At 37.4% G+C, this 24,353-nt stretch overlaps 1 protein-coding gene across 1 annotated transcript in view; it reads right to left on the reverse strand.

Annotated features, from left to right (window-relative positions):
* Nucleotides 1-24,353, reverse strand: part of SWP (RNA polymerase II transcription mediator) — a 174,377-nt gene that overhangs the window by 28,953 nt on the left and 121,071 nt on the right. Inside the window, exon 4 of the mRNA XM_089447732.1 lies at nt 15,116-15,290. Coding sequence (XP_089303858.1) covers nt 15,116-15,290 — 175 coding nt within the window. The remainder of the gene's footprint in view (nt 1-15,115; nt 15,291-24,353) is intronic.

Genomic DNA, 24,353 nt, shown 5'->3' on the forward strand with positions numbered 1-24,353 from the left:
TCAGATTGCATTCTCCACTAATCATTGAAATGTGGACCTGTCTCATCATGCAAACAGCCTGCAAACTCACAGAAATTTGTTATCTACAGCAGTATTTCTAGTCCTAAATACGTATTAACAGTGTGGCTATTATTTGCCTTGAGTTTTGACCTTTCTTTTTCACCTGTTGAGCAACATGTAGATTATGTAGCACTAAGGTGCAACATCCTACAGGGATCAAGCTAAGTACTTGGGTAAATGGAACTCTGATTATGAATCAAGGTGCTCAATTATGGCAATCCATTCAAATAATAATGTATCAAGAGATGGGAAAATAGGGCAGTGTACAATTGTGATAGTTATCTGAAAAGTTTAAAGAAGCACCAAATTTTTAACATTCATTTTAAACATATTGCTTGATACAATAAAACCAAAGTTCTGCATGTTTTCTAAATATACAATATACATGCATCAAAAATCATATAATTGGACCGTGAATCTTAAATCATTTCCCTTGCTATATGAAAGACCGCACAAAATCTATCCCATTGCTTATTTGCAGAGGCATTTTGAGCTACATGTTCACTACCAAAAAAATTCTTATTTAAGGGCATATGTGATACAAGAATCCGTTGTACTACACTCTAAAATTTGAAGCAACCAAGTATCATGAACTATCAAGTATCACATACAATAGATTGTGCAAAGATGCCAAGCATTCACTCCAGGGACTTTTATCACCAACTTCCTTTAGCTTTCCTTGCCAACAGAGAGCATTTATTACACAGATTATCTGTCTCATCCTACAAAACCTGCATCATATCAGGTTTGCTTTTCTCACTATAATTACAATCAAAAGTTAAAACTCTCCAAAAACTCAACCAAACTCTGGTTTTATTGTATCAAGCAATAAGCAATATGTAACCTGCATTTCATGTACCAAGCAATATGTTTTTCTGGTTCTATTGAAAGGCAACATTTCTATATGTTTACTGACATCTGTCTTCATTTAATTTTTTAGATTTCTAGCATATTTTAAATTTTTGGATCATTTTTAAATTTGATTTTTTATTGTCTTTCAAAGGAGCCACAAATTAAATAGAAGCCATGACTCCAAATCTTAACGGAAGCCACAAATTAAACACAAGTTCAAAGCAACAACAATGCCGAGGGAGAAGGACTTTGCTTGGGCTTATTGTGACAAGATTCCCGGATACCCCAAGCTCCTTCGTAAATTTTGCAAAACGAAATGTAGTGGAGGCATTTATAGATTCAAGTTCCACTTTGCACAAATACCTAGCCATGATATAGGTCTTTGCAGCAACGTTGATGATAATGTCAAACACCAAGCAACCTTGGCCCTAGATATGTTAGATCAACATAATGCCAAGAAAGCAAACCAAAATACTGAAATAGGAACTCTTGGAGTTGATAGTTTTTCTACCACTAGCCCCATGTCACCTCACTCTGTTGAATCCTCAATGTCGTTCCGAAGTTTCCCACACATGCCTCCAAGGCCAAGTCAAACTCAAGGCCATACGAGTCCCTCGACTCCTTCCTTCAACACTAGAGGTGGAAACATAAACACCTTTTTTGCTCCCCGCACAAAACCTGGTTCCCAACCTACCTCGGATGCCACTGGTTGGAAAAAAAATATCCATAATCAGGCAAGGAAGGCCATTGCTAACTGTTGGTACTATTCTGACATACCTTTCCACTATGCCAGAAGTCCTTATTGGCAAGCTATGATTGATGCAATTCCTATTGCAAGTCCAGAGTTCAAAGCCCCTACATCAGAGAGCCTTAGGACAGATATGTTGTTAGAGAGTGTTGAAGATGTCATGCTTGTGCTAGCTGAGTTTCGTTCATCATGGGTAGAAACAAGGTGCACCATCATGAGTGATGGATGGACAGATCAGAGGAATAGAACTTTGAATAAATTTCCTTGTACCTTGTCCCATAGGCACAATGTTTCTCAAATTAGTGGATGCTTCAGACAAGGTTAAGACTGCCCAACTTATCTGTGAAATGATGGAGGAAGTCGTTCTAGAAGTGGGAGAAGAACATGTTGTACAAATTGTCACCGATAATGCAGCTAATTATATGTCTGCTCGTAGACTTTTTGAGATTAGGCACCCCACTATTTTTTGGACCTCTTGTGTTGCCCATTGCATAGATTTAATGCTTGAGGACATTGGTAAGCTTCATTGGATACATGAGGTTGTGGAGAAGGCAAAATCCATAAGCAAATACCTATACAACCACACTATTGTCCTAAACACTATGAGAAAATACACTGAAGGTAAAGAAACTGTTCAACCTGCAGTGACTAGATTTGCAACAAATTTCATATCTTTGCAATCTGTGGTTGAGCAAAAGATAAATCTGAAGAGGATGTTCTTGGGACCTGAGTGGATGCGATCTAAACATTCCAAGACCCTTGAAGGCATCGAACTTGCTGCACTTGTGTTTAATGATGGTTTCTGGAAAAATGCCGAAGAGATTATTGCTGTGACGGAGTCCCTTGTTAGAGTTCTAAGGTACTTCAAGTCTTTTAACCCTTTCATTTTTTAAATTTCATTTCAAGCTTCTTTTTATTTACAATGTTTCATATTTCTTTAAATTTGAATGCTTGAACTTTCAGGATGGTTGATGGTGGCAAACCCGCTATGGGTTACATTTATGAGGTGATGGATCTCGCAAAGGAGGCCATCAAAAGAAGATATGGGGATGATGAGACAAAGTATATGCCTCTTTGGAACATTATAGATGCACGTTGGGATAGGCAATTGCATTCCCCCTTACATGTTGCTGGGCACTTCTTAAACCCACAATATTTTTATGATAAGAGAAAATTTAATGAGGATGGGGAGGTTGGCAGAGGACTTATGACATGCATGGAAAGGTGCTTCCCTGATCCAGAACATCAAAGTCATGTCTTTTCCCAACTACAAGATTATAAGGCGCCATCTAAATTGTTTGCCTATACCAGTGCTATAAGAAAAAGGTCTAAGATGTTGCCAGGTACCCAGCTTGAAGGCTTCATCAATTCATTAAATTTGTTTAAACTTTATTTTGTATGTTAAATGTTTTATTAAATTTTCTTTTCTTTTTAAGTTTTTATATTTAGTACTTCTACTCACAAAGCCTTACCACTTGCTAGGTCTTTGGTGGCAAAACTTTGGTAGTGATACGCCAGATTTGAAGAGATTTGCCATTCGAATCTTAAACCAAGCATGCAGTGCTTCAGGTTGTGAACGCAACTAGAGCATGTTTGAGAAAATACACCGATTGACACAAAAACGCTTGAATGACCTTGTATTTGTCCATTACAATCTATGACTTCGCAACAAACAAATATTAGGTGAGACTCGAGAGCTTGAATTTGAAGGTTTCATAATCTACTTCGTACTTTAAAGTTCAAACTTCAAACTTCAAAGAGAAACTTTAATTCACATTTCAATGTCTCATGATAATGACAAATATGGATCATTCACCAATCGACCTTGAAGAGATAGATTTGCAAACTACAAATGTGGCAGACTGGGTTCAATTAGATGAGCCTCCTCTTTTAAGCCTTCGTGACGTGGAGAACTTTGAGAGTCAAGCAAGCAAAAGAGTGGAAGGAATCGCTTCTAGTTCTCACTCTTAAGAGTCTTAGACTCTTAGTTGCTGATTTTTTTCTGATTAGTATGCAGTTTTTTGTAAACTTTTAGAAGCATATGCTTCTAAGGACTCAAGACTCAGTGCTTTGGATCATGTTTGGACTCATAACATATTTGAGATACTTATTCATTCATGATATTTTGGACATCTATTGATATTATGCATTGTTTGGACATGCCTTTACCCAATATTAATGAAAAATGGTTCTTTTAATTCAATATATGTGTATATTTTTATTTAATGAATGCAACGATTTTTTCCCAATTTTTCCCGATCCGATTTAAACTCTTCACTCTTTTTCCTCGCCGATTTATTGTCGATTCTGAGTTTGGTAACACTGGTATAACATGCTTGTGTGGCGTGTGTGGACCGAATGAAAATTATTTAAAAATAAACAATAATTTATGCGGGGTAGCATAATATTCGACCTTAGGGCCCTACTAATGCCATGTAATTAACAGTGATGTTAAGAATATGCTATGTAATTAATGGTCATGTTAAATTTCATTTTCATTCTTTTACTTAAATTTTTAAAGTTACCATTAATTGACTCAAGATGTTTGAGAGTAGTTCCAACCTCATTGGATTTCATATGGAGAAAGTAGATTTTTAGATCTTACTCCAAATCCAGCAATTGTAATAATTTTTAGAATTTCAAGATTGATGAGATTTCAACATTTCCATTGGATTTTGTCATGTACAAGGGCATGGAACTAACATTTGATCAAGAGCACCATGCCCTATGTGTACCTTAATGTTAGTGGCATTGTTGAACTCCTCTAACATGACCCTAGTAAGTGTACTCATTACTCAAACAAAATCTGGATTTGGCATGTTAAGCTTTTTCTATCTTGTTTTAATGCTTAAAGGATGATATTGATGATGAGGTTCCCAATATAGACAATGATTTGGATGATATGTGGGTATTCGTTGTAACATGATTTTCTTGGACCTTGGGCCTTGGCAATTACTCACTTAATTATGAATCTGTATCTGTATTCTAAATCATCATGCTAAAACTTAAATGCTTTCTTTCAGAGTTTCAATATGTGTGTGTGTGTGTGTGTGTCATGTTTCCATGTTTCCATGTTATTCGGGGATCACCTTTCCAACACATTCATGTTTCAGATACGCATTTCCATTTCCTTGTACTGTGCAACATAGCATATAATTCAAATTCCATAATTGGCATCTTAAAAATCACTACACATTCAACATCTTCAAATTTTTATATGTATAAAATTGCTTCATCCATCAGTTATGCTTTGGAATCTGCTCTTTATTCAAAAATTACATGCTACTGATTTTGAAACAACAAATTTAGCCTGAAGAGCAGAAACCATTCTTGGCACCTTTGTCACAACGTTCGTCAAATTCGAACTTTGAGTTCCAAAATTCGGCGAACCTCAATAAAAAAAGTTCAAAACTGTTTCGGTTAGTCTAGGTTCGCTTCTACTTAATCACAATATGGCATTGTACATCAAGGTTGAGCCCGACCATATGTTCATTAAGTCTATAGACATCAATTCGTGTTAGAGAATCTAGGACAAAAGTAGTGTTGTGATGATTCTCTGAGACTTGATAACAATTTGTGGAGTCTTTTTACTTTTTCTTTGTTAGTGTATATGTGTGTGCTTCTTATTACTTCTTCTTGTTATTATTATTAGTGCATATGTGTGTGCTTCATCAAACTGCTACCAAAAGAAAATAACAAGAACACAAAATTTGGCTCTCTGCCAGGGACAAACCCTCTCCACTCTTGAGAGGGAAACCCTTTGTAAGATTTCTCTTATTGAAGCTTCTTATTTGAACAACTGCCAAACCCTAGACCCTTGACTAAGATCTCCTCCAAGCATGAGTCAAATCCTTCCTCTTTCTTCACTGTCACTTTCGGCACATTTTCTGGCACTTCTTCCGGCACTTTGCCTTCCAGCACTTTGTCTCCTAGGTTAGGAAACCCTAGAATATTAGGGCTCCTTTACTTCGCTATAAGGAGGACCTTCTTTGCTTCCTTTGAGATACCTTGTAGACCTTAAAGTACATTCAAGTGAGACTTCTCATGTTGTTGCCCTTGACTGTTGTCAAACCTGTGAAGTTTGCTTGTTGTACATGTGAACAGAACCTTGGAACAATCCTCCTTTTCCTCGTCTTCTTTTCCTTTCTTCTTCGCTGGAGAGAGAGATCTTCTAGGACTAGATTGCACCCAAAAACAGGAAGATATACGAACCTGCACCTTACCACTGTTTGCAGTTGCAGGCAGCCCTTACTCCTTCGCACGTGTGACTATGTATGCCCTAAAGACAATCTTTTCTTCTTTGTTTGTAGGGTTGCCTTCAATGTTGGAGTATGAGGCCCTTTTACGCCTGATTACTAGCCCAAACTATAAGGTATATACCTCTGTCACTTCACTGTTGTTTTGGCCACAAATTGTACCTTATCTCTTCGCATGTGTGGTTGTTGATGCCCTAGAAAGCAGACTTGTACCTTCATTGTCCTTCCTCCTATCTTCGCTGCCCTAACAGACTTCTTTTTCCCTTGTCTTCGTCTCTTTTATCCTTCTCTTGTATGCGGATTTCAGAGTGTAAGTGTGTCCAAATGAGGAGTGGACAACCTCTATAAATAGAGGTTTGTCCCTCCTCTCTCAAGCCGACATGACTGTCCATTAGGCCAACTTGACTGTCTTCTAGGCCGACTTGACAGTTGCATTATATTTCACATTTATTCATCGTTTTTGCTGCTTGTAGACTTTGTTGGTGCTAGGAGAGGATTTGACCATGCTTGGAGTTATTTCCTTAACCTTGTATGATGACTTACATGATGTAACATGCCCTCAAAGGGTCTTTTCATAATTACATTTTGACTTTGACTCTTTAGAAGAACTTCAAAATGTACTTAACCAATTTTCAATGAGCAAGAAACTCATTGACAAATAATACAAAAATAATTTCTCTTTTCTTGACAAATGTGCTTAACCTTGGAACATTCCTCCTTTTCCTCGTCTTTTTTTCCTTTCTTCTTCACTAGAGAGAGACCTTCTAGAACTAGATTGCACCCAAAAACAAGGAGATATAAGGACCTGCACCTTACTATTGTTTGTAGCCACAAGCAGCCCTTACTCCTTCGCACGTGTAACTGTGTGTATGCCCTAAAGACAATCTTTTCTTCTTTGTTTGTAGGTTTGCCTTCAACGTTGGATTATGAGGCCCTTTTAGGCCTAATTACTAGCCCAAACTATAAGGTATATACCTCTGTCACTTCACTGTTGTTCTGGCCGCAAATTGTACCTTATCTCTTCGCACATGTGGTTGTTGATGCCCTAGAAAGAAGACATGTACCTTCATTGTCCTTCCTCCTATTTTCACTGCCTTAACAGACTTCTTTTGCCCTTGTCTTCGTCTCTTTTATCCTTCTCTTGTATGCGGATTTCAGAGTGTAAGTGTGTCCAAAAGAGGAGTGGACAGCCTCTATAAATAGAGGTATGTCCCTCCTCTCTCAAGCCAACATGACTGTCCATTACGCCAACTTGAGTGTCTTCTAGGCCGACTTGACTGTTGCACTATATTTCACATTTATTCATCGTTTTTGCTACTTGTAGACTTATTTGGTGCTAGGAGAGGATTTGACCATGCTTAGAGTTACTTGACCTTGTATGATGACTTAAATGATGTAACATGCCCTCAAAGGGTATTTTCATAATTACAATTTGACTTTGACCCTTTAGAAGCACTTCAAAATGTGCTTAATCTATTTTCAATGAGCAAAAAACTCATTGACAAATAATACAAAAATAATTTCTCTTTTCTTGAATAAGTACAAATAACAAAATTACATTTATGAAGACCGAACCTAGTTCCATTTTCTCCAACAATTTGGTCGATCTTTTTCTTGGCCTCCGTTTGCATATGGCATATACGCCCTCTATTCGCAAATAAAATTCCCTTCGTTAGCATATGTGTGCTATGTCGGTAAAATAGACTCTATTTGCTTGCCGAGTTACCAAATGATCCACCGACATGATCCGCTAACATCAAGGTATGTGCATTGCCACTTCAGTGGTTCACTGATTCCACGGTAAAATTTGTCATTTTCATCTACAAATAAATCCGCCCAAATCTGCGGTATCAATCTAATTTTTTTTTATCTATTGTAACTTCCAGTGTTTACTAGACGAAAGAGTCATGACATAATATTATTACATTTTAATCAATATAAAGGCTATAAATTATTACATTTTAATTAATATAAAAGCAGGTAGGTAGGTAGAGTTCCTTTGGGTTGGAAATTCCTCCTTGAACCAGTTTCGTCCACTATTAAATAAATCAATGTATTTTGTTTCTTTTCGCTCCATTCTGATCCATTCCCTCAACATTATCAAATTCACTTAATTTTATCATTCACATTCATTACTTGTTGATAAGATATGTGGGTATTTATTCCCTTGTAATGTATGGATTTGTATTTATTCAAATAAAAAATTCTGATTTACATTGTAATTAACTTAAGTGGATTAAAAAAACTCAAAAGTTGTTTCCTTGATCTACTCTATCGAATTTTGTGAGGTATAATATTTATTATCCAACTTATATTATAATATAAATTTAAGATATTATTTAATAAGTAAATATGCATTTTAACATATATAAATTTTGTGATATAATTAAAAATATGTGAACTGAATAATTTAAAATTTATGTAAGTTAAATCTATGTCACATGGTTCGGCGAACCTAAAGGTTCAGGTTCGAAATTCGTCGACCTTGAAAAAAAAATTTGAAATTCGTTCAGGTTCGCCGAACCTGAAAGTCGAACCTGAACGGCGAACCTGAACGAATTCAAACCTAATCGAACCTGAACATCAAACCTGAAAAATCGAACCTGAACGTACTTTAACACAAATTTCAACGGTTTTTTTTAAGGTTCGATGGTTTTTTTTGCAGTTTTGGGTCGCATACTGGTTTTCTTCATCGCTTCCCGCCAAAATTTTCTTTATAAACGATGGCGCTGGAAGGATTTGGCACAAGCTGTTGAGTGTGTTTGATTGTCTGTATGTTGTGGTCTTGCGTTTGAGATCGCTATGAGTGTGGTCTTGCTGCGGCCTGCCTAGTGTCGGGATCGCTATGACTCGTGAGTGTGGTCCTGCTGTGAGTGTGGTCTTGCTGCCCAGTGCTGGGATCGTTGTGAGTGTGGTCATGCTGCCCAGTGTCGACACCTTCGAGCTTCAGCTTTCGGCGTTGACATAGGTACCACATCGACCCTTTCCCATGCGGTGACTGGTCATATTATCATATAAATTATGCGATAGCAGGATTTTCAATTTAATAATCTTATCGTGAAGTTATCTCCAGACTCCAATTATGTGTTAATAATTTCATTGCTGCCTAGTTGTTTCTCATTCCGTTTATGTTGTCGTTGTCATTCCCATTCCCCCATTGGGAATGCATTTATACACCACCATTCTTTTTTATATGCATGATATATGCAGGGAGGGGAGTGGGTACACGTTGCTTATCCGCCAAAACTCTATAGTCCCTTTTCTTGTTCGGTTTTGTTTCTCGTTATGTTTATGTTTCCTGTTTCTGGTAAAGTAGATTTCTTATCCTCCAAAACTCAATTTTACAGTCGTGTTGTATGTTGTGAGGGAAGTGGTTCACATTTCTTATTCACCAAAGCCCTTGAAGTCCTGTTTCTTGTTCTGTTAACCATGTAGTCCTGTTTCTTATTCTGTTTACGTTTACCATTTCTGGTAAAATAGGTTTGGACTCTGGATTGATATTTTTAAGAATGTGATAGCAAATTTCCTGTGAATATAAAGCAAAGTAATTCCTAGGACTTAAGTAAGTCATGAGATGTTCAGATAGGAAAATCGTCTTTGACGTTGGTGTAGGCCTGGTAGATTTGGATGAAAATCCAAACATTTAGATTTGCTTTTTCTTAGAAATCTGTTATCGAAAATTTAGTATTTTACATGTATGGAAAAACCTCAGCCCTACCCAAAAGGTTCTTCCAGCCTTGAACCAGGACAGGAGCCTCGTTTTTGGAGGAAACTTGCGTACCCTAAATAGCTTGCATTTTTTTGTGCCATTTATGTTAGTTATCATTGAGAAGGCATTCTGAAAGCTAGGTTAACATCTTTTGAACTCTCAAAATCGCTTTAATTTCATTTGTAAATACTAGTTTATTCCATTTGGAAATACTCTTTTATGAAGCCTTTATTAAGCTGAAAACAACCTGTATAGCATGAACAAGGGTGGGAGCTTCATTTTGAAGGAAAATTGGGCATCCCATATACCTAGTACATTTTTATGTCGTTTATGTTAGTTGTCATTGAGATGATATTACAGTTGAGTTTTCCAAGTAATTATGTTCAGGTCAGATTGATAAAAATAAAAAAAAGGTAAGTTAATCTAATGCAATCTGGGTTAATTACTCAAAATCATAAGAAATTTGGTCTTTGCAAATATAGTAAACTAAATGAACGTTGATAATGGGCTCCACAATTAAGTTGGTTAAGTCATGTAACAAAGTCTTGAAAGGTTGAGTGAATTTCATTCTTAATACTCAAAATAAACTCATTTTTTCCACAACAATAACTAAGACTAAGCTACCATCCTTGGCTTTACTTGGCAAGTTTGATGATTGAATCTTGCAACAAAGGCTTCAAAAGCTTTGATGAGTTTGACCCTGAATGCCCAAACAAAAACAAAACTAGCATTTCTAAAAACAAAATCGGCAAGTTGATGATTGAATAGTGCAATAGAGTCTTGAAAGGCTTCAATAAGTTTGACCTTGAATGCCCAAACACAAACAAAACTAGTATTTTTCCTCAGTTTTTCAAATTGTTTTTGAGAATTTATGACTTTTCGTCCACTTCATGTTAAATTATTTTGATAGGAGCATTGGGGATCGTCTTCTTCCACTACCCATCTGTCCTTTCGTAGTGAAATTGGTGCCTTTTAATTACATCTCCAATTTTTTCAATTGGGAAACAAATATAATCTTGGATTCTCTATGAAGGGCTTCACAAACATTCATAAAAGTACCTTTGTCCACTTCCTAGCATCCTTTGGTATTTCTCAAATGTACAAGATATTGGCTGCTTTGGAAAGTTGGAAACCCCTAACATTCATAAAGTAGCTTTGTCCTTTGGGATTTCTCAAATGTATAAGATATTGACTGCTTTGGAAACCAGATAAAACCCCTCAGAGTTATTATATTATAAGTTCGAAATGATAGTGGCGTGCATTTATATTTTTTTAAATTAACCTAGTTATTTTTTATATTTTTCTGTTTCAATTTAATTAAGATACAAATTTTGGTGCATTTTGGGTGTCGTTTCATCCAAATTGATAAGAAGAACGACCATTAATAATAATTGTAAGATTTAACCTATCATTAATAATCAATTCTATGTATGTCAAAAATTGTGCTTGTTTGAGGATTGGCATTCAATCTCAATAAATAGAGAATGAGAAGTAAAAGAAAATTGTGCAAAACCATGTATCCTAGGAGGCAGGACATAGTATGATTCAATAGATTTTTTTTACTTCTTACTTTTTAATCAAGATATCAAGTTTTATTTATATTTGAATTTCACAATTTTATCATTTATTTAAATTCGAATCTTAATATGCCATTGCCAACAAAAATGCAGACATATTTGTCATGGCACCTCCAAAGTCAACGGCAGAAGGATGGAAATATGTGGAGAAATTGGACGGGCCTCATGGGAGGCATTTGAAATGCAAGTTATGTAATAATGAGTTTTTTGGATCTTTAACTAGAGTCATGGACCACTTACTTTCTGTCACTAATGGCAAAGGAGGTGGCGTTGAAGGTTGCAAGAATGTGTCTGCAGAGCTCAAGGAGACACTTCAGAAAGATTATGACAATATACAAAAGGCTAAGAAAGTGAATGAAAACAAAAGACAACGTGTTCAAACAGAAATTGCAATGAATTACAATTCATTATCTGCAATTTCTTCAAGCATGGTTGGTGTTGGGAGTTCATCTCAGTCAAAGATCGGTAAATCAAGTGGGACAGCTACATTAAATACTCTTTGGAAGCCCATGCAGAAACAAGAAGTTGATGATGTTGTAGCTGATATGTTTTTTGAATCTGCAATTCCATTTAATGTGGCAAGAAGCCCTTACTTCATCAATGCGTGTAAGATGATGGCAGGTTTTGGTAAAGGATATGTCCCTCCTAGTTCTGAGACTACAAGGACCACTTTTTTGAAGAGGTCAAAAGAAAGAGTTATAAACAATTTGCAGAAGATCAAAGACTCTTGGAAGGAAACAGGGTGCAAAATTTTATCAGATGGTTAGTCAGATATGAATCATAGACCTCTTATTAATGTGTTGGTTTCTTGCCCTAAAGGGGTACTTTTTTTGAAAGTAGTTGATGCATCAGAGAATAAGAAGACCTCTGAATTTATTTTCGAGATTTTAGAGGAAGCTATTCTTGAGGTTGGAGAAAAAAATGTGGTCCAAGTTATAACTGATAGTGCTTCAAATTGTGTCGGTGCAAGAAAAATGATCATGGATAAATACAGAAAAATATATTGGACACTTTGTGCTGCTCATTGTCTTGACTTATTGTTACATGACTTGGCAAAGTTTGCATGGATTAACAAGACAGTTCGGAGGGGGAAACAAATTTACCACTTCATATTTAACCATCAACTCACATTGAGCTTGTACAAGAATAATGCATCTAGGGAGTTTCTCAGGCCTTGTGACACCAGGTTTGCCACATATTATATTACTATCAAAAGGCTAGTTGAAGAAAAAGGGAGTATAAGAGTTGTTTTTTGCAACAATGAGTGGGAAAAGTCTCATCTTTTACAGGAAGCTAAAGGAAAGGAGTTGGAACAGGTGATTTTAGGGAATGCTTTTTGGGGCAGTGCTCAGAAGGTCTTAAAAGTATGTGAACCAATTGTTGATATGCTTCGCATGGTTGATAGTGATACCCCTTCCCAGGGTTTTGTTTAAGAGGGCATGGATCATGCTAAAGAAGCCATTGAAAAATCTTTTAATAATGAGAAAAATGAGTACATTGCAATATGGGAGATGATTGATGAAAGATGGAAGATGTTGCATAGTCCTTTACATGCAACAGCTTGTTATTTGGATCATAGACTCTTTGGATAGAAAGAACAAATGATGCAGAAGTCATGAATGGCCTTTATGATGCAGTTGAACGGTTGGTCCCTGATCTAGAAGAATGCAGGAGAATTAGAGAGCAGCTCCGAGCATACAAGTTGGAAGAGGAAATATTTGCAAGGTCTAGTGCAATACAAGATAGGCCCAATATTCCTCCAGGGAGATGGTGGCAGTTTTATGGATCACAAACTCCTAAATTGCAACGTTTTGCAGTTCGTATTTTGAGTCAGGGATCAAGTGCCTCTGCTTGTGAAAGGAACTGGAGTAGCTTTAACCATATCCAGTCCAAGAAAAGAAACAAATTATTGTCTACAAGGTTGGAAGACCTTGTTTATGTTCGCAGTAATTTGAAGTTGGCCTTGAGTAGCGTGGCCAAAGATGCATCTAGTTCCTCCGAGCCATGGTTTGATGCTAATCTAGAGCTAGAAGAAGATGATATTAGCACTGATGGTGACTCACTAGATGAGCCAAATGTTGGAATTCCATCTATTGATGACTTTGATGATTACCATTCTAGTGCCTTTACTACGCCATCTGCACATGATGATTGAGAGCTTTTTGATCATACTAGTAGGCCATAAGTATAGATTATCTATGTTTTTTGAATTTCCTAGAACAATTTTATGGATTATAACTATTTGGCAATGGTCCTTATGACTTCCTTATTATATTAGCATTGATGATGACTCACTAGATGAGCCAAATGATGGAATTCCATGTGTTGATGACTTTGATGATATTTAAAATTTTGAAAATTGAAGATGTCCTACAATGATGTGTATGTTTAAATTTTGATCATGTTTTGATTATGTGATTTTTTAAAAGATTACTAGTATTTGACATTCATTTAAATTTTGAAGGCTGAAAATTATGTCATTTCTTTTTGCAAACTACTATTGTGTATGTTTACATTTAACTAGATGTTAGAATGATTACATTATTCATGTATGTTTACTAATAAGAATTTGTATTCATGTGTTTATGGATCAATTTTGAATTACCTATTATTTTGTCATATATAGATATATATATATATTGAAAAATATGTATAGTCGAACCTAATGCCGAACCTCATTCGAACCTGATCGGAAAATCCGAATTCGAATCGAACTTAATCGTTGTCGAACTCTAATTCGAACTCGAGCCATGTGACATAGAGTTAAATTACATATATATTTCAATTGACTATAGTCGAATTTAATGTCAAACCTCATTCGAACTTCATCAAAAAATTCGAATTTGAATTGAATTTAGTTGTTGTCGAACTTGAATTCGAACCTGAACCATGTGACATTGCTTGGAACTTTTAAATGGACAGATTCAACAAAGCACAAAAGAGGTATGCACTCCCTTTATATAAGAAATGAACTCAAACCAAAGGAACCAATCAAATAGCAACATCAAAAATCATAAAGACCAGCCCTTGGAACCTAAAAATTGATGTTCCAACTTATTGAACAGATCATTAACCAATCCCTGTTTACCCCAACTGGTCTTCTTGAGCAAGTTTATAGTATACACCAAATCCTTGAGATCTGCATCCTATTCTCCTCTCTGTCTCTTCCCAAACGTTTTCTCTTTTCATCTATATCTTCAATCATCTTTCTCCATAACGAATGTGGAGCTGTAAAGAATACTTCCCTATATCTACTATCACATCAAGCTTAACAAACAAATCAAGTGTTGGAAAGATGTCTGGATTCTCGACCGAATGACTAGATGTCATTCAAGGCCCAGCATTGAATAATATTGTATTGAAAAATCCAAGTGTTTCCAGTACATCATTTCCAGCATGTGATGGCACCTCCACTGGAGATTCTCTACCTTTCCATTTGACCGTTGTATCATTTTTCCTCTCAAATTCTAAGTTGTAATTTCCTCGCATACTGAAATTTTCATGTACTTACCACTTCTATAAACAATTCAACTGCAAAACAGGTTTGAATATCAGTGGTAAAGTAGTGACCTTTAGAGATGAATTATAATCAGCGTTCACACAAGCACGAAATAATGTGCACATTAAATTTAAAATAGAAGAAAATTTAACAGCATGAGAATGGAAAAAAATGTGCCACGGAATGGATATGCCAACTAATAAACCATGGGAAGAAAATAGTCACTATAAAGGGATGAAGTTATTGTAGTTATTCATCCTAAAACCAGCAAATACGTTGTTTATGGATGCAATAAAACAGGCAAATAATTCAGAAAGTTACAAGGCATAATACACTTCACATAAACAACTTAACTCTTTTAAAGCACTGTAATATGGTTTTAATGTAATTCATAGATGCCTGCTTTTATATTACCTTTAGGCCCAAGAATCTTCCAATAGATGCAAAAAGTTGCAAAATACTCTTGTTACGGAGACTGATGAACACTTCAGTAGGTGTCAGACTACCCTGATTCAATGCCTCTTCACATTCTGTAATTGCAGATGACAAAATAAGATTCCTAGAAGAAGGCAGAAGAAAACGTCCATTCCTGCAATGCCAAATATACATATTCAACATTTCGATTCAAAATATTTTGAAAATCTCAAAAATCTTCACATTTAATAGCACAATAGGAACATGCCCCATGACCATGGCACTCATTGTAAACAAGGTATTGAATCATGGTGTTTGGCATCAAGGGTAGTCTTTCAAATACGTGCAGGTTGCATTGTAACTTGTCTTGGATCCTTTTAATATTCACTAAAATAGCACCACTCATACATCCAATCACTATATATTCATTGATAAGAATACACACTAAACCTAAGGAAACAACCAACAATACAAAAAAGCATGCCATAATCGTTGTTGATTTGTGGTAGCATCAGATGTGCTCTAGCCAGCCTTGAAATTTGGAGGAGAGGCTAAGGCACATGTGATCTCCAAGACCCAGAAATTGTTTTAAGAAATTCCATCCGGATAAGGAGTTATTAAAATAATTAATATTTTTAATGGGTTCTTAACTCTAAACTTAGGAAAATAAAAATATTAATGGGTATTAATAAATATAAGTATGAGAAGCTTCTAAGAGACGAGGATCAAGTCTATTTTAATCTTGGTCGTTGATTAGGGACTTAATCTCGGCCGTTGATTCATCAACGGGAAAAGTATAAGAGAAGACTTGAGGATCATTTAGAGATACACCGACAGATACTCAGTATCTCAAGGAAATTCGATTCTCAAGGAACAGGAGATCGATTTCAAAGGGAGTTGCAGGGGTGGAGGAAGAGGAGGGCTTCAACAACAAGCAGAGATCGAGGAGGAGGTGATGAAGGGGCAGTGGAAGACAACACTGAAAGAGAGACGCAGTCCAGAGAAGAGATGCAAGGCCTACGCAAGCTGACACAGAGGGACGCAGAGCCACTTAGAGCCACGTTGGGTCAATCAAAGTGACACAGGGGTGACGCAGAAGTGGGAGCAAGGTCTCCAAAGTGTCAAATAGTCTCAGAGGGAAAGTCTTAGGTGTTTTCTTTCAATTCTCTGTAAAAATCATTCCTTATAAAAGCAAAATTGTTTTAAGAAATTCCATCCGGATAAGGAGTTATTAAAATAATTAATATTTTTAATGGGTTCTTAACTCTAAACTTAGGAAAATAAAAATATTAATGGGTATTAATAAATATAAGGATGAGAAGCTTCTAAGAGACGAGGATCAAGTCTATTTTAATCTTAGTCGTTGATTAGGGACTTAATCTAGGCCGTTGATTCATCAACGGGAAAAGTATAAGAGAAGACTTGAGGATCATTTAGAGATACACCGACAGATACTCAGTATCTCAAGGAAATTCGATTCTCAAGGAACAGGAGATCGATTTCAAAGGGAGTTGCAGGGGTGGAGGAAGAGGAGGGCTTCAACAACAAGCAGAGATCGAGGAGGAGGTGATGAAGGGGCAGTGGAAGACAACACTGAAAGAGAGACGCAGTCCAGAGAAGAGATGCAGGGCCTACGCAAGCTGACACAGAGGGACGCAGAGCCACTCAGAGCCACGTTGGGTCAATCAAAGTGACACAGGGGTGACGCAGAAGTGGGAGCAAGGTCTCCAAAGTGTCAAATAGTCTCAGAGGGAAAGTCTTAGGTGTTTTCTTTCAATTCTCTGTAAAAATCATTCCTTATAAAAGCAATTGTTGCTGAAGATTAATAAAGCCCTCATCGGTTGCACCGGTTTTCCTACATTGGGTTTTTCCGAGGACAATTGTCCAAAAATAATTGTGTCGATGTGATTGATTCTTGTGCATGTATTTTTCTCTAGGTAATTGTGTGATAACTGCAGTAGAATTTATTTTAATATTTGTTAAAGGAATTTCGTGAATAACTTATTGAGAATAATAAGTAAGTGAAATAAATCAATTGTTACAGTCATAGAATTTCAGTTTATAAATTTTCATATGGTATCAGAGCAGAGATTCGACAACAAGAAAGGAAAATCGATTATGGGTCAAGATCATGATGCAGAGGCATCCACTCAAAGGGACTCGCACAGATTTTCAGAAGGATGCACAAGGGGCGAATCTTTGATGCTTCCAGATTGGAAGAAGAAGCCGTTTGCCTTGCAAGCTCTGCCTTGTCGCATGTTTGGTACATAGACAGTGGAGCTTCCTAGCATATGACAGGAATCCGAGAATGTTTTTCAGATTATCGGGAAGAAAGAATGAATTTTCAGATCACCATGGGGAATAAGGCGAAGTGTACTCCAATAGGAAGAGGTACCATAGTTTTTCAAACCGAAATAAGAGAGTTACTTTCGGCAACCAATATGTTGCATGTGTTGGGATTGGGGATGAACTTACTTTCCATATCTCAAATTCAAAACAAGGGATATGACATTTTCTTCATTAAAGAGAAGTGTATGTCAAACACCCAAGTTGGAAAAAGAAGGCTCAAATTGGAATCGGAAGTAACAGGTTGTACAGGTTACAGCTAGAATCACCAATGGCACTGATAGGCAGTGATGGAGACAAAGACTTCAATGAGCTATGGCACAGGAAGATGGGACACTTGCACAATGGGGCTCTGAGAATTCTCAAGAAAACATTATCAGGAGTTCCAGAACTAAGTACTGAACGGGATGATGTATGCAGAGGGTGCGCTCTGGGCAAGTATGCCAAAGCTGCGTTTTCCAGAAGTAACAATAAGGCAAAGAGTGTGCTAGGATTGATACACTTAGACATCTGCAGACCGATGTCCACAAAAGCTCTTAGCGGTGCCGAGTACTTCATCACCTTCATTGACGACCATTCCAAGAAGACTTGGATCTAATTTCTGAAAACCAAGGACGAGGTTTTTGGTCAATTCAAAGAGTCTGAGGCTCTAGTGGAGAATTTGGCAGGGAAGAAGATAAAAGTGTTGTGCTCAAACAATGGTGGAGAGTATGTTGACAAGGACTTCAACGATTTTTGCGCTAAGGCATGAGAATTGAGTGGACAACTCCCTACAATCCGAAGCAGAATGGGGTAGCAAAAAGGAAAAACAGGACTATTGTGGAAGGAGTTAGGGCAATGTTGTATGATCAGGATATGCCTAAATTCCTGTGGGCAGAAGCATGCAGCACGGCAATTTATGTCCAGAACAGGACTGCTCACAGGGCATTGGGCAAAATCACTCTGGAGAAGGTCTTCACTGGGAAGACACCTAAAGTCAGTCATTTCAGGATATTTGCAAGTTTAGCATATTGTCGTATACTTGAAGAGAAGAGAAAGAAAAAAGACCAAATTGATCAGAAAGGATATCTTGTGGTATATAGCGAGAATGCTAAGGCATACGGAGTCTATCTTCCAGGGAGTAGGAAGGTAGTAGTTCGGCGGGATGTAAAGTTCATGGAGGATAGAGCTTTCAGAAAATCCCAAGAAATGTCTTCCAAGGATCAGTCGAAAGACGAGCCGTTGGTCAGACCACTTCAACCAGTGGAAACTAGTAACAGAAATCTTCATGAAGACAAGGCTTCAGAATAGGAGGAATCTCAGGAAGAAGAGGAGTTGATAGATGTACCTACTACCAGTGGAAGAAGGATCCGAGAACTCCGACAAACTCTACGGGATGCAGAAGGCTTCATTGGTGCACCCAGGAATAGTAAAAGGGAGCGAAGACAGCCAGACAGATACCAGGCCTTAGTAGCTCAGGTTGCAGAACCTTCTAGTTTTCATGAGGTCGTTCAGCATCAAGTATGGATAGATGTTATGGTGGAAGAATACAGGTACATAATGGTCAATGATGTCAGGGAAGTGGTACCTAGACCTCAACATAGATCAGCGGTAGGTTCAAGATGGATCTACAAGGTCAAATATGCTGCAAACGGCAGTGTGGAGAAATACAAAGCCAGGTTCGTGGCAAAGGGGTATGCTCAGAAGGAAGGGATAGACTACGAAGAAACCTTTGCCCCAGTAGCCAGGTATACTTCTATTAGGTCCGTGAAATCTCTTGCATCACAAATGGGGTGGGAGATCCATCAGAGGGATGTCAAGACAGCATTCTTGAACAAGGAAATAGAAGAGGAAGTATACATCGAACAGCCAGAATATTTTGAGACACATGAGAAGAAATCTCATGTATGCAGATTAAAGAAAGACATGTATGGGTTGAAACATGCACCTAGGGCATGGTACGATCGAATTGATGGCTACTTGCAGAAGATGGGGTTCGTCAAGAGTGACACAAACGCTAATCTCTATTATTTGGTTGTAGAAAATGAGCCTCTAATCCTAGTGTTATATGTGGATGATCTCTTCCTGACAGGATCATCCAGGCTCATCAAAGGCTGCAAGAAGAACCTTGCCACAGAATTCGACATGAAGGATTTGGGACAGATGCATTATTTCCCAGGGTTGGAAGTTTGGCAGAAGGGTGAGATCTTCCTGGGACAAGGGAGATATGCTACAGAAATTCTGAAGAGATTCGGGAAGCAAGATTGTAGACCTATGGCTACTCTAATGATCAACAACTGGAAGAAGATTGATGCATCAGAAGATAAAGATGTTGATCCCACCTTGTACAGGCAACTCATAGGGTCCTTGATGTATCTGGTCAATACTAGGCCAGACATTTTCTACGTTGTCAACACCCTTAGTTAGTTCATGGAAGAACCTAAGAGGGCACACTGGGCAGCATCCAAACATGTTCTCAGGTGTATACAACGAACAGTCGAGCATGGACTATTGTACACCAGAGGCAACGATATCAGGTTGAGTGGGTTCACTGACGCAGATTGGGTTGGAAGTTCAGTAGATCGGAAAAGTACAACTGGGTACTGTTTCAACATTGGATCAGGAATGACCTCCTAGTGCAGTAGGAAATAGAAATTTGTGGCTCTGAGCTCAGCTAAAGCAGAATATATGGCAGCTAGCACAGCTTCGTGCGAAGACATATGGCTTAGAAAAATGCTTGTGAATCTATTCAGGAGAAGGACGGAAGCGACTAGGATCATGTGTAATAATCAGAGTTGCATCAAGCTCTCTGAGAATCCAATATTTCATGATCGATCGAAGCACATAGATATCGGGTGTCACTTTGTCAGAGATTGTGTCAAACGAGGGGCAGTAGAGTTGAGGTACACTCCTACAGGAGAACAGGTGGCAGACATCCTCACCAAGGCTCTAGGAAGAACAAAATTTGTTCATTTCAGGGAGAAGATGGGGATGGTAAAAAATCCATTTCAATAATGGATAAGTATCAGAAGTTGCAGTGCAACAATTAGCAGTGGCAATGTTATGGGCAGCATGATGTAGTAGATTGAGAGGAAGTTGCAGTACAGATGTAGCAACGGCAGTGGCAGTGTCATGGGCAGCATCACAGGGAGTAACAGTGCAGATGATGTAAGGCAGCAGGCCAAGCATCAACACAGGTACCGATGCGGCAGATCAGTGTGATGTTTCAATGATCGAGCATTACTAGAGCACATTCCTCGCTAAGAGGGAGGGTTGATTTGTGGTAGCATCAAATGTGCTCTAGCCTTGAAATTTGGAGGAGAGGCTAAGGCACATGAGATCTCCAAGTCCCAGAAATCGTTTTGAGAAATTCCATCCGGATGAGGAGTTATTAAAATAATTAATATTTTTAATGGGTTCCTAAGTCTAAACTTAAGAAAATAAAAATATTAATGGGTATTAATAAAAATAAGGATGAGAAGCTTCTAAGACACAAGGATCAAATCTGTTTTAATCTTAGTCGTTAATTAGGGACTTAATCTCAGTCGTTGATTCATCAACAAGAAAAGTATAAGAGAAGACTTGAGGGTCATTTGGAGATACACCAACAGATACTCAGTATCTCAAGGAAATTCGATTCTCAAGGAACAAGAGATCGATTTCAAAGGGAGTTGCAGGGTGGAGGAAGAGGAGGGCTTCAGCAGCAAGCAGAGATCGAGGAGGAGGTGACGCAGAGGCAATGTAAGACGATGCTAAAAGAGAGACGCAACCCAAAGAAGAGACGCAGGGCCTACATAGGCTGACGCAGAAGGACACAGAGCCAATCAGAGCCGCACTGGGTCAATCAGAGTGACGCAGGGGTGACGCAGAAGTGAGAGCAGGGTCTCCAAAGTGTCAGATAGTCTCAGAGGGAAAGTCTCGGGTGTTTTCTTTTAGTTCTTTGTAAAAATAATTCCTTGTAAAAGCAAATGCTGCTGAATATTAATAAAGCCCTCATCTGTTGCACCGGTTTTCCCGCATTGGGTTTTCCAGGGACAATTGTCCAAAAATAATTGTGTTGATGTGATTGATTCTTGTGCATGTATTTTCTCCGGGTAATTGTGTGATAACTGCAGTAGAATTTATTTTAATATTTGCTAAAGGAATTTCGTGAATAACTTATTGAGAATAATAAGTAGGTGAAATAAATCAGTCACTGCAGTGATAGAATTTCAGTTTAAAAATTTTTACAATGATAACAAATAATATAGACTTGGGGCTTCTAAGAATATGGTCTCCCACAATGGCAATACATAAACTAGGCTTAGGGCTTGTAAAAACATGGGATTTATTGATTTTGCTTGCATGCATTCAGAACAAAAAACAATTTCATAAATAGAATAGATTTATTTTCTCAGAGAATTAAATTAAAAATCATACTTTTCATTTCAGTACAAAATTGGAATGCATTCCCAAGGCGAGTTGTATGCATCATAATCAACTACTGGACTTCTACAATACTGCTTCTCTTTCTGAGATAGCCTCAAGTAAGCTTTAACTAACAGGTTCTAAATGCATAGCTGATAGAAACATAACATCCAATAAATAAATAGGATATTTAACCCAGCAACTGTAATATTGTATTGTGAAAGCAAACATTGTATTTAGAATAATCAACAAAGGCTTTGATGAGAAGGAAAAGGTTTCCATATGTCACCCCTCTCACAGACTTCATGACAGGGCCCGTGGCCTCCATTTATTGGGGTGTGACACCATAGCTCCGGGTCAGTTATGCCCACCATAGAGCCATTTAGATTAACAATGCATGTCAACCAAGGAGGTGCCCAAACTACATCAAAGCAATACAAATACCTCAAATTCTCTTCATTCTGTCATTCATTATTCACTTGTGCATCATGAAATTTCATTTATTCATTGTTTGGACATTCTTAATGAGGGCAATTTCCATAAGCAGTGCCATGCTGCAATATCTTTCAGATTTCTAATGGAATTTGGATTTCCGTACATAAGAGCCAATTTTCTTCTAGTAATAGGGGATAATGCAGAATTGACATTTGGTATGCGTACAACTGATATTATATTGTTGCATTACTCAAAAATTGTAAATATGCTAACAGCCTACAAATGAATGAACTTCAAACAATTATTAAGATGAAAACAAACTTCTATGACCACATTAGGCAAGCAATTATTAAGATAACAATAAACTTATATGACCACATTAGGTGGTTTCTCAAACACACTCAAAATATCGGTTTCTTTTATGGAACTGCTGCAGCAAACACCACAAAATGAGAATTTAATTGCATCATTTTCAATCATAGGGGTCACCTGAGGCAAACCTATAACAGGACAGAGTCAAGATGATATGGTGCAGTGAATATGTAATAGAACTGTAATTGTACAACCTTTTCCTAATTTCAGCATAAATTTAACTCTACTGAATGGAACTATATGATAATTTACCTCTTTCTTATTGTTTAATGTTACAATTCACCTACTAGTCAAATTTCTCTGCCATCATTATGCGTGTTAATGTGATGATAATTATTTGACGTTTTCATTTATTGTATGCACTTACATTTCATCATGTGCCATAGTGGAAATGCTCTAGGACATTCATTAGGTCTGTTGACACCGCAAGGGAAACTACTTCTAGACCATCCTTTCGGGGGTGTTATGATGCTGCTTGGATGAGCTCTACTACTCTCTGCCGGATCGACTCATTCTTCCAGTTCTTCCATCAGATATATGATCATCCAACCTAAAATCATCCACGAGTTCTATCAGATGAATCCACCATGGCATATCAACTCCTATGCTTTATACCTCTGATTATATGTGCACTTGTAGATGGTACTTCATGGTGACCTTTCTTTCAGTTGATGTGCTATTATTTCCTATATTGGTTCCTTGCTTAGGTGTGACGTGATAGCCTCTAACCTTGTAATGAAAGTAATAAGCATTGGGTGTGATATAATAAAATGTCTTAACAATAAAGATTTTAATATTTTGTATTCTGTACCATGGGATGACATAATTGTCCTTAGACAAATGTTGTCATGACTTAAGCCAAAAGGTACCACTAGTGATCTAGCTGTGTAGAGTACCACATATCCTAACCATATCAAACATTCTCCATCCTTTCCCTTTTACTACCACCCCAATCATAAAAGAAAAATAATATCCCCGTTTATGTTTGACTTGTCATTTGTCATCCGACAAGGTCTAAATATAAATTTGAAGATCAATGTAAGCCAAAGTCAAGAAAAGCCAAAAAACACTAGAGGTTAAGAGCAAAGAGTTAAAAAAATTAAACAATAATTAAGCTAGAATTATGCCACTTCATTCAAAAAAGCCAGCCTCAAAGTCCTATGTTAAAAATAGATATCTAAAGAAAAGGACTAAGAAAATCTTTTTAAAAAAATGCAAAAGGGGGAAAATAGTAATAAGCCAATTTTGAGGTCATTAGTCATGACCAAGTCAGACACCAAGTTGGTGTATGAGACCCCCTTGTTTGTGGAACAACGGACTCCCTCTACGCAATGATTCGATTTCTAAAGTCCATTGACATGAACATACTCTAACCCCCCTGTATATTGAGTAACTGTAACGAAAGCTCCCTCTCAAAAGCTTAAAAGTATTAAAAATGAAGACTCTTAGCCCAAAAAGGCTAGTTGGACCCATAATAGACCTTCGACATCATGAAATACTATGATGTAGGAAACGCCACCCCATGCATTGTACCAATACTTGGAACTCCACGTAATGTAGAAACTTGCATGAAACAACCGTTACAGCCCCCAAACAGTGTTGACTGTACCATTCGAAATCTCACGATTTGGAAACACCATGTGGTACAGACAACAACATTTTAGCGATGTTCTAGACTTTTGAGGCCCACTCAAGCAAC

This window comes from Pinus tabuliformis, chromosome X (genome assembly GCF_031772625.1).
Source record: "Pinus tabuliformis cultivar Carrire ecotype Pingquan chromosome X, CPIR1, whole genome shotgun sequence".
Classification (NCBI taxonomy): Eukaryota; Viridiplantae; Streptophyta; class Pinopsida; order Pinales; family Pinaceae; genus Pinus; species Pinus tabuliformis.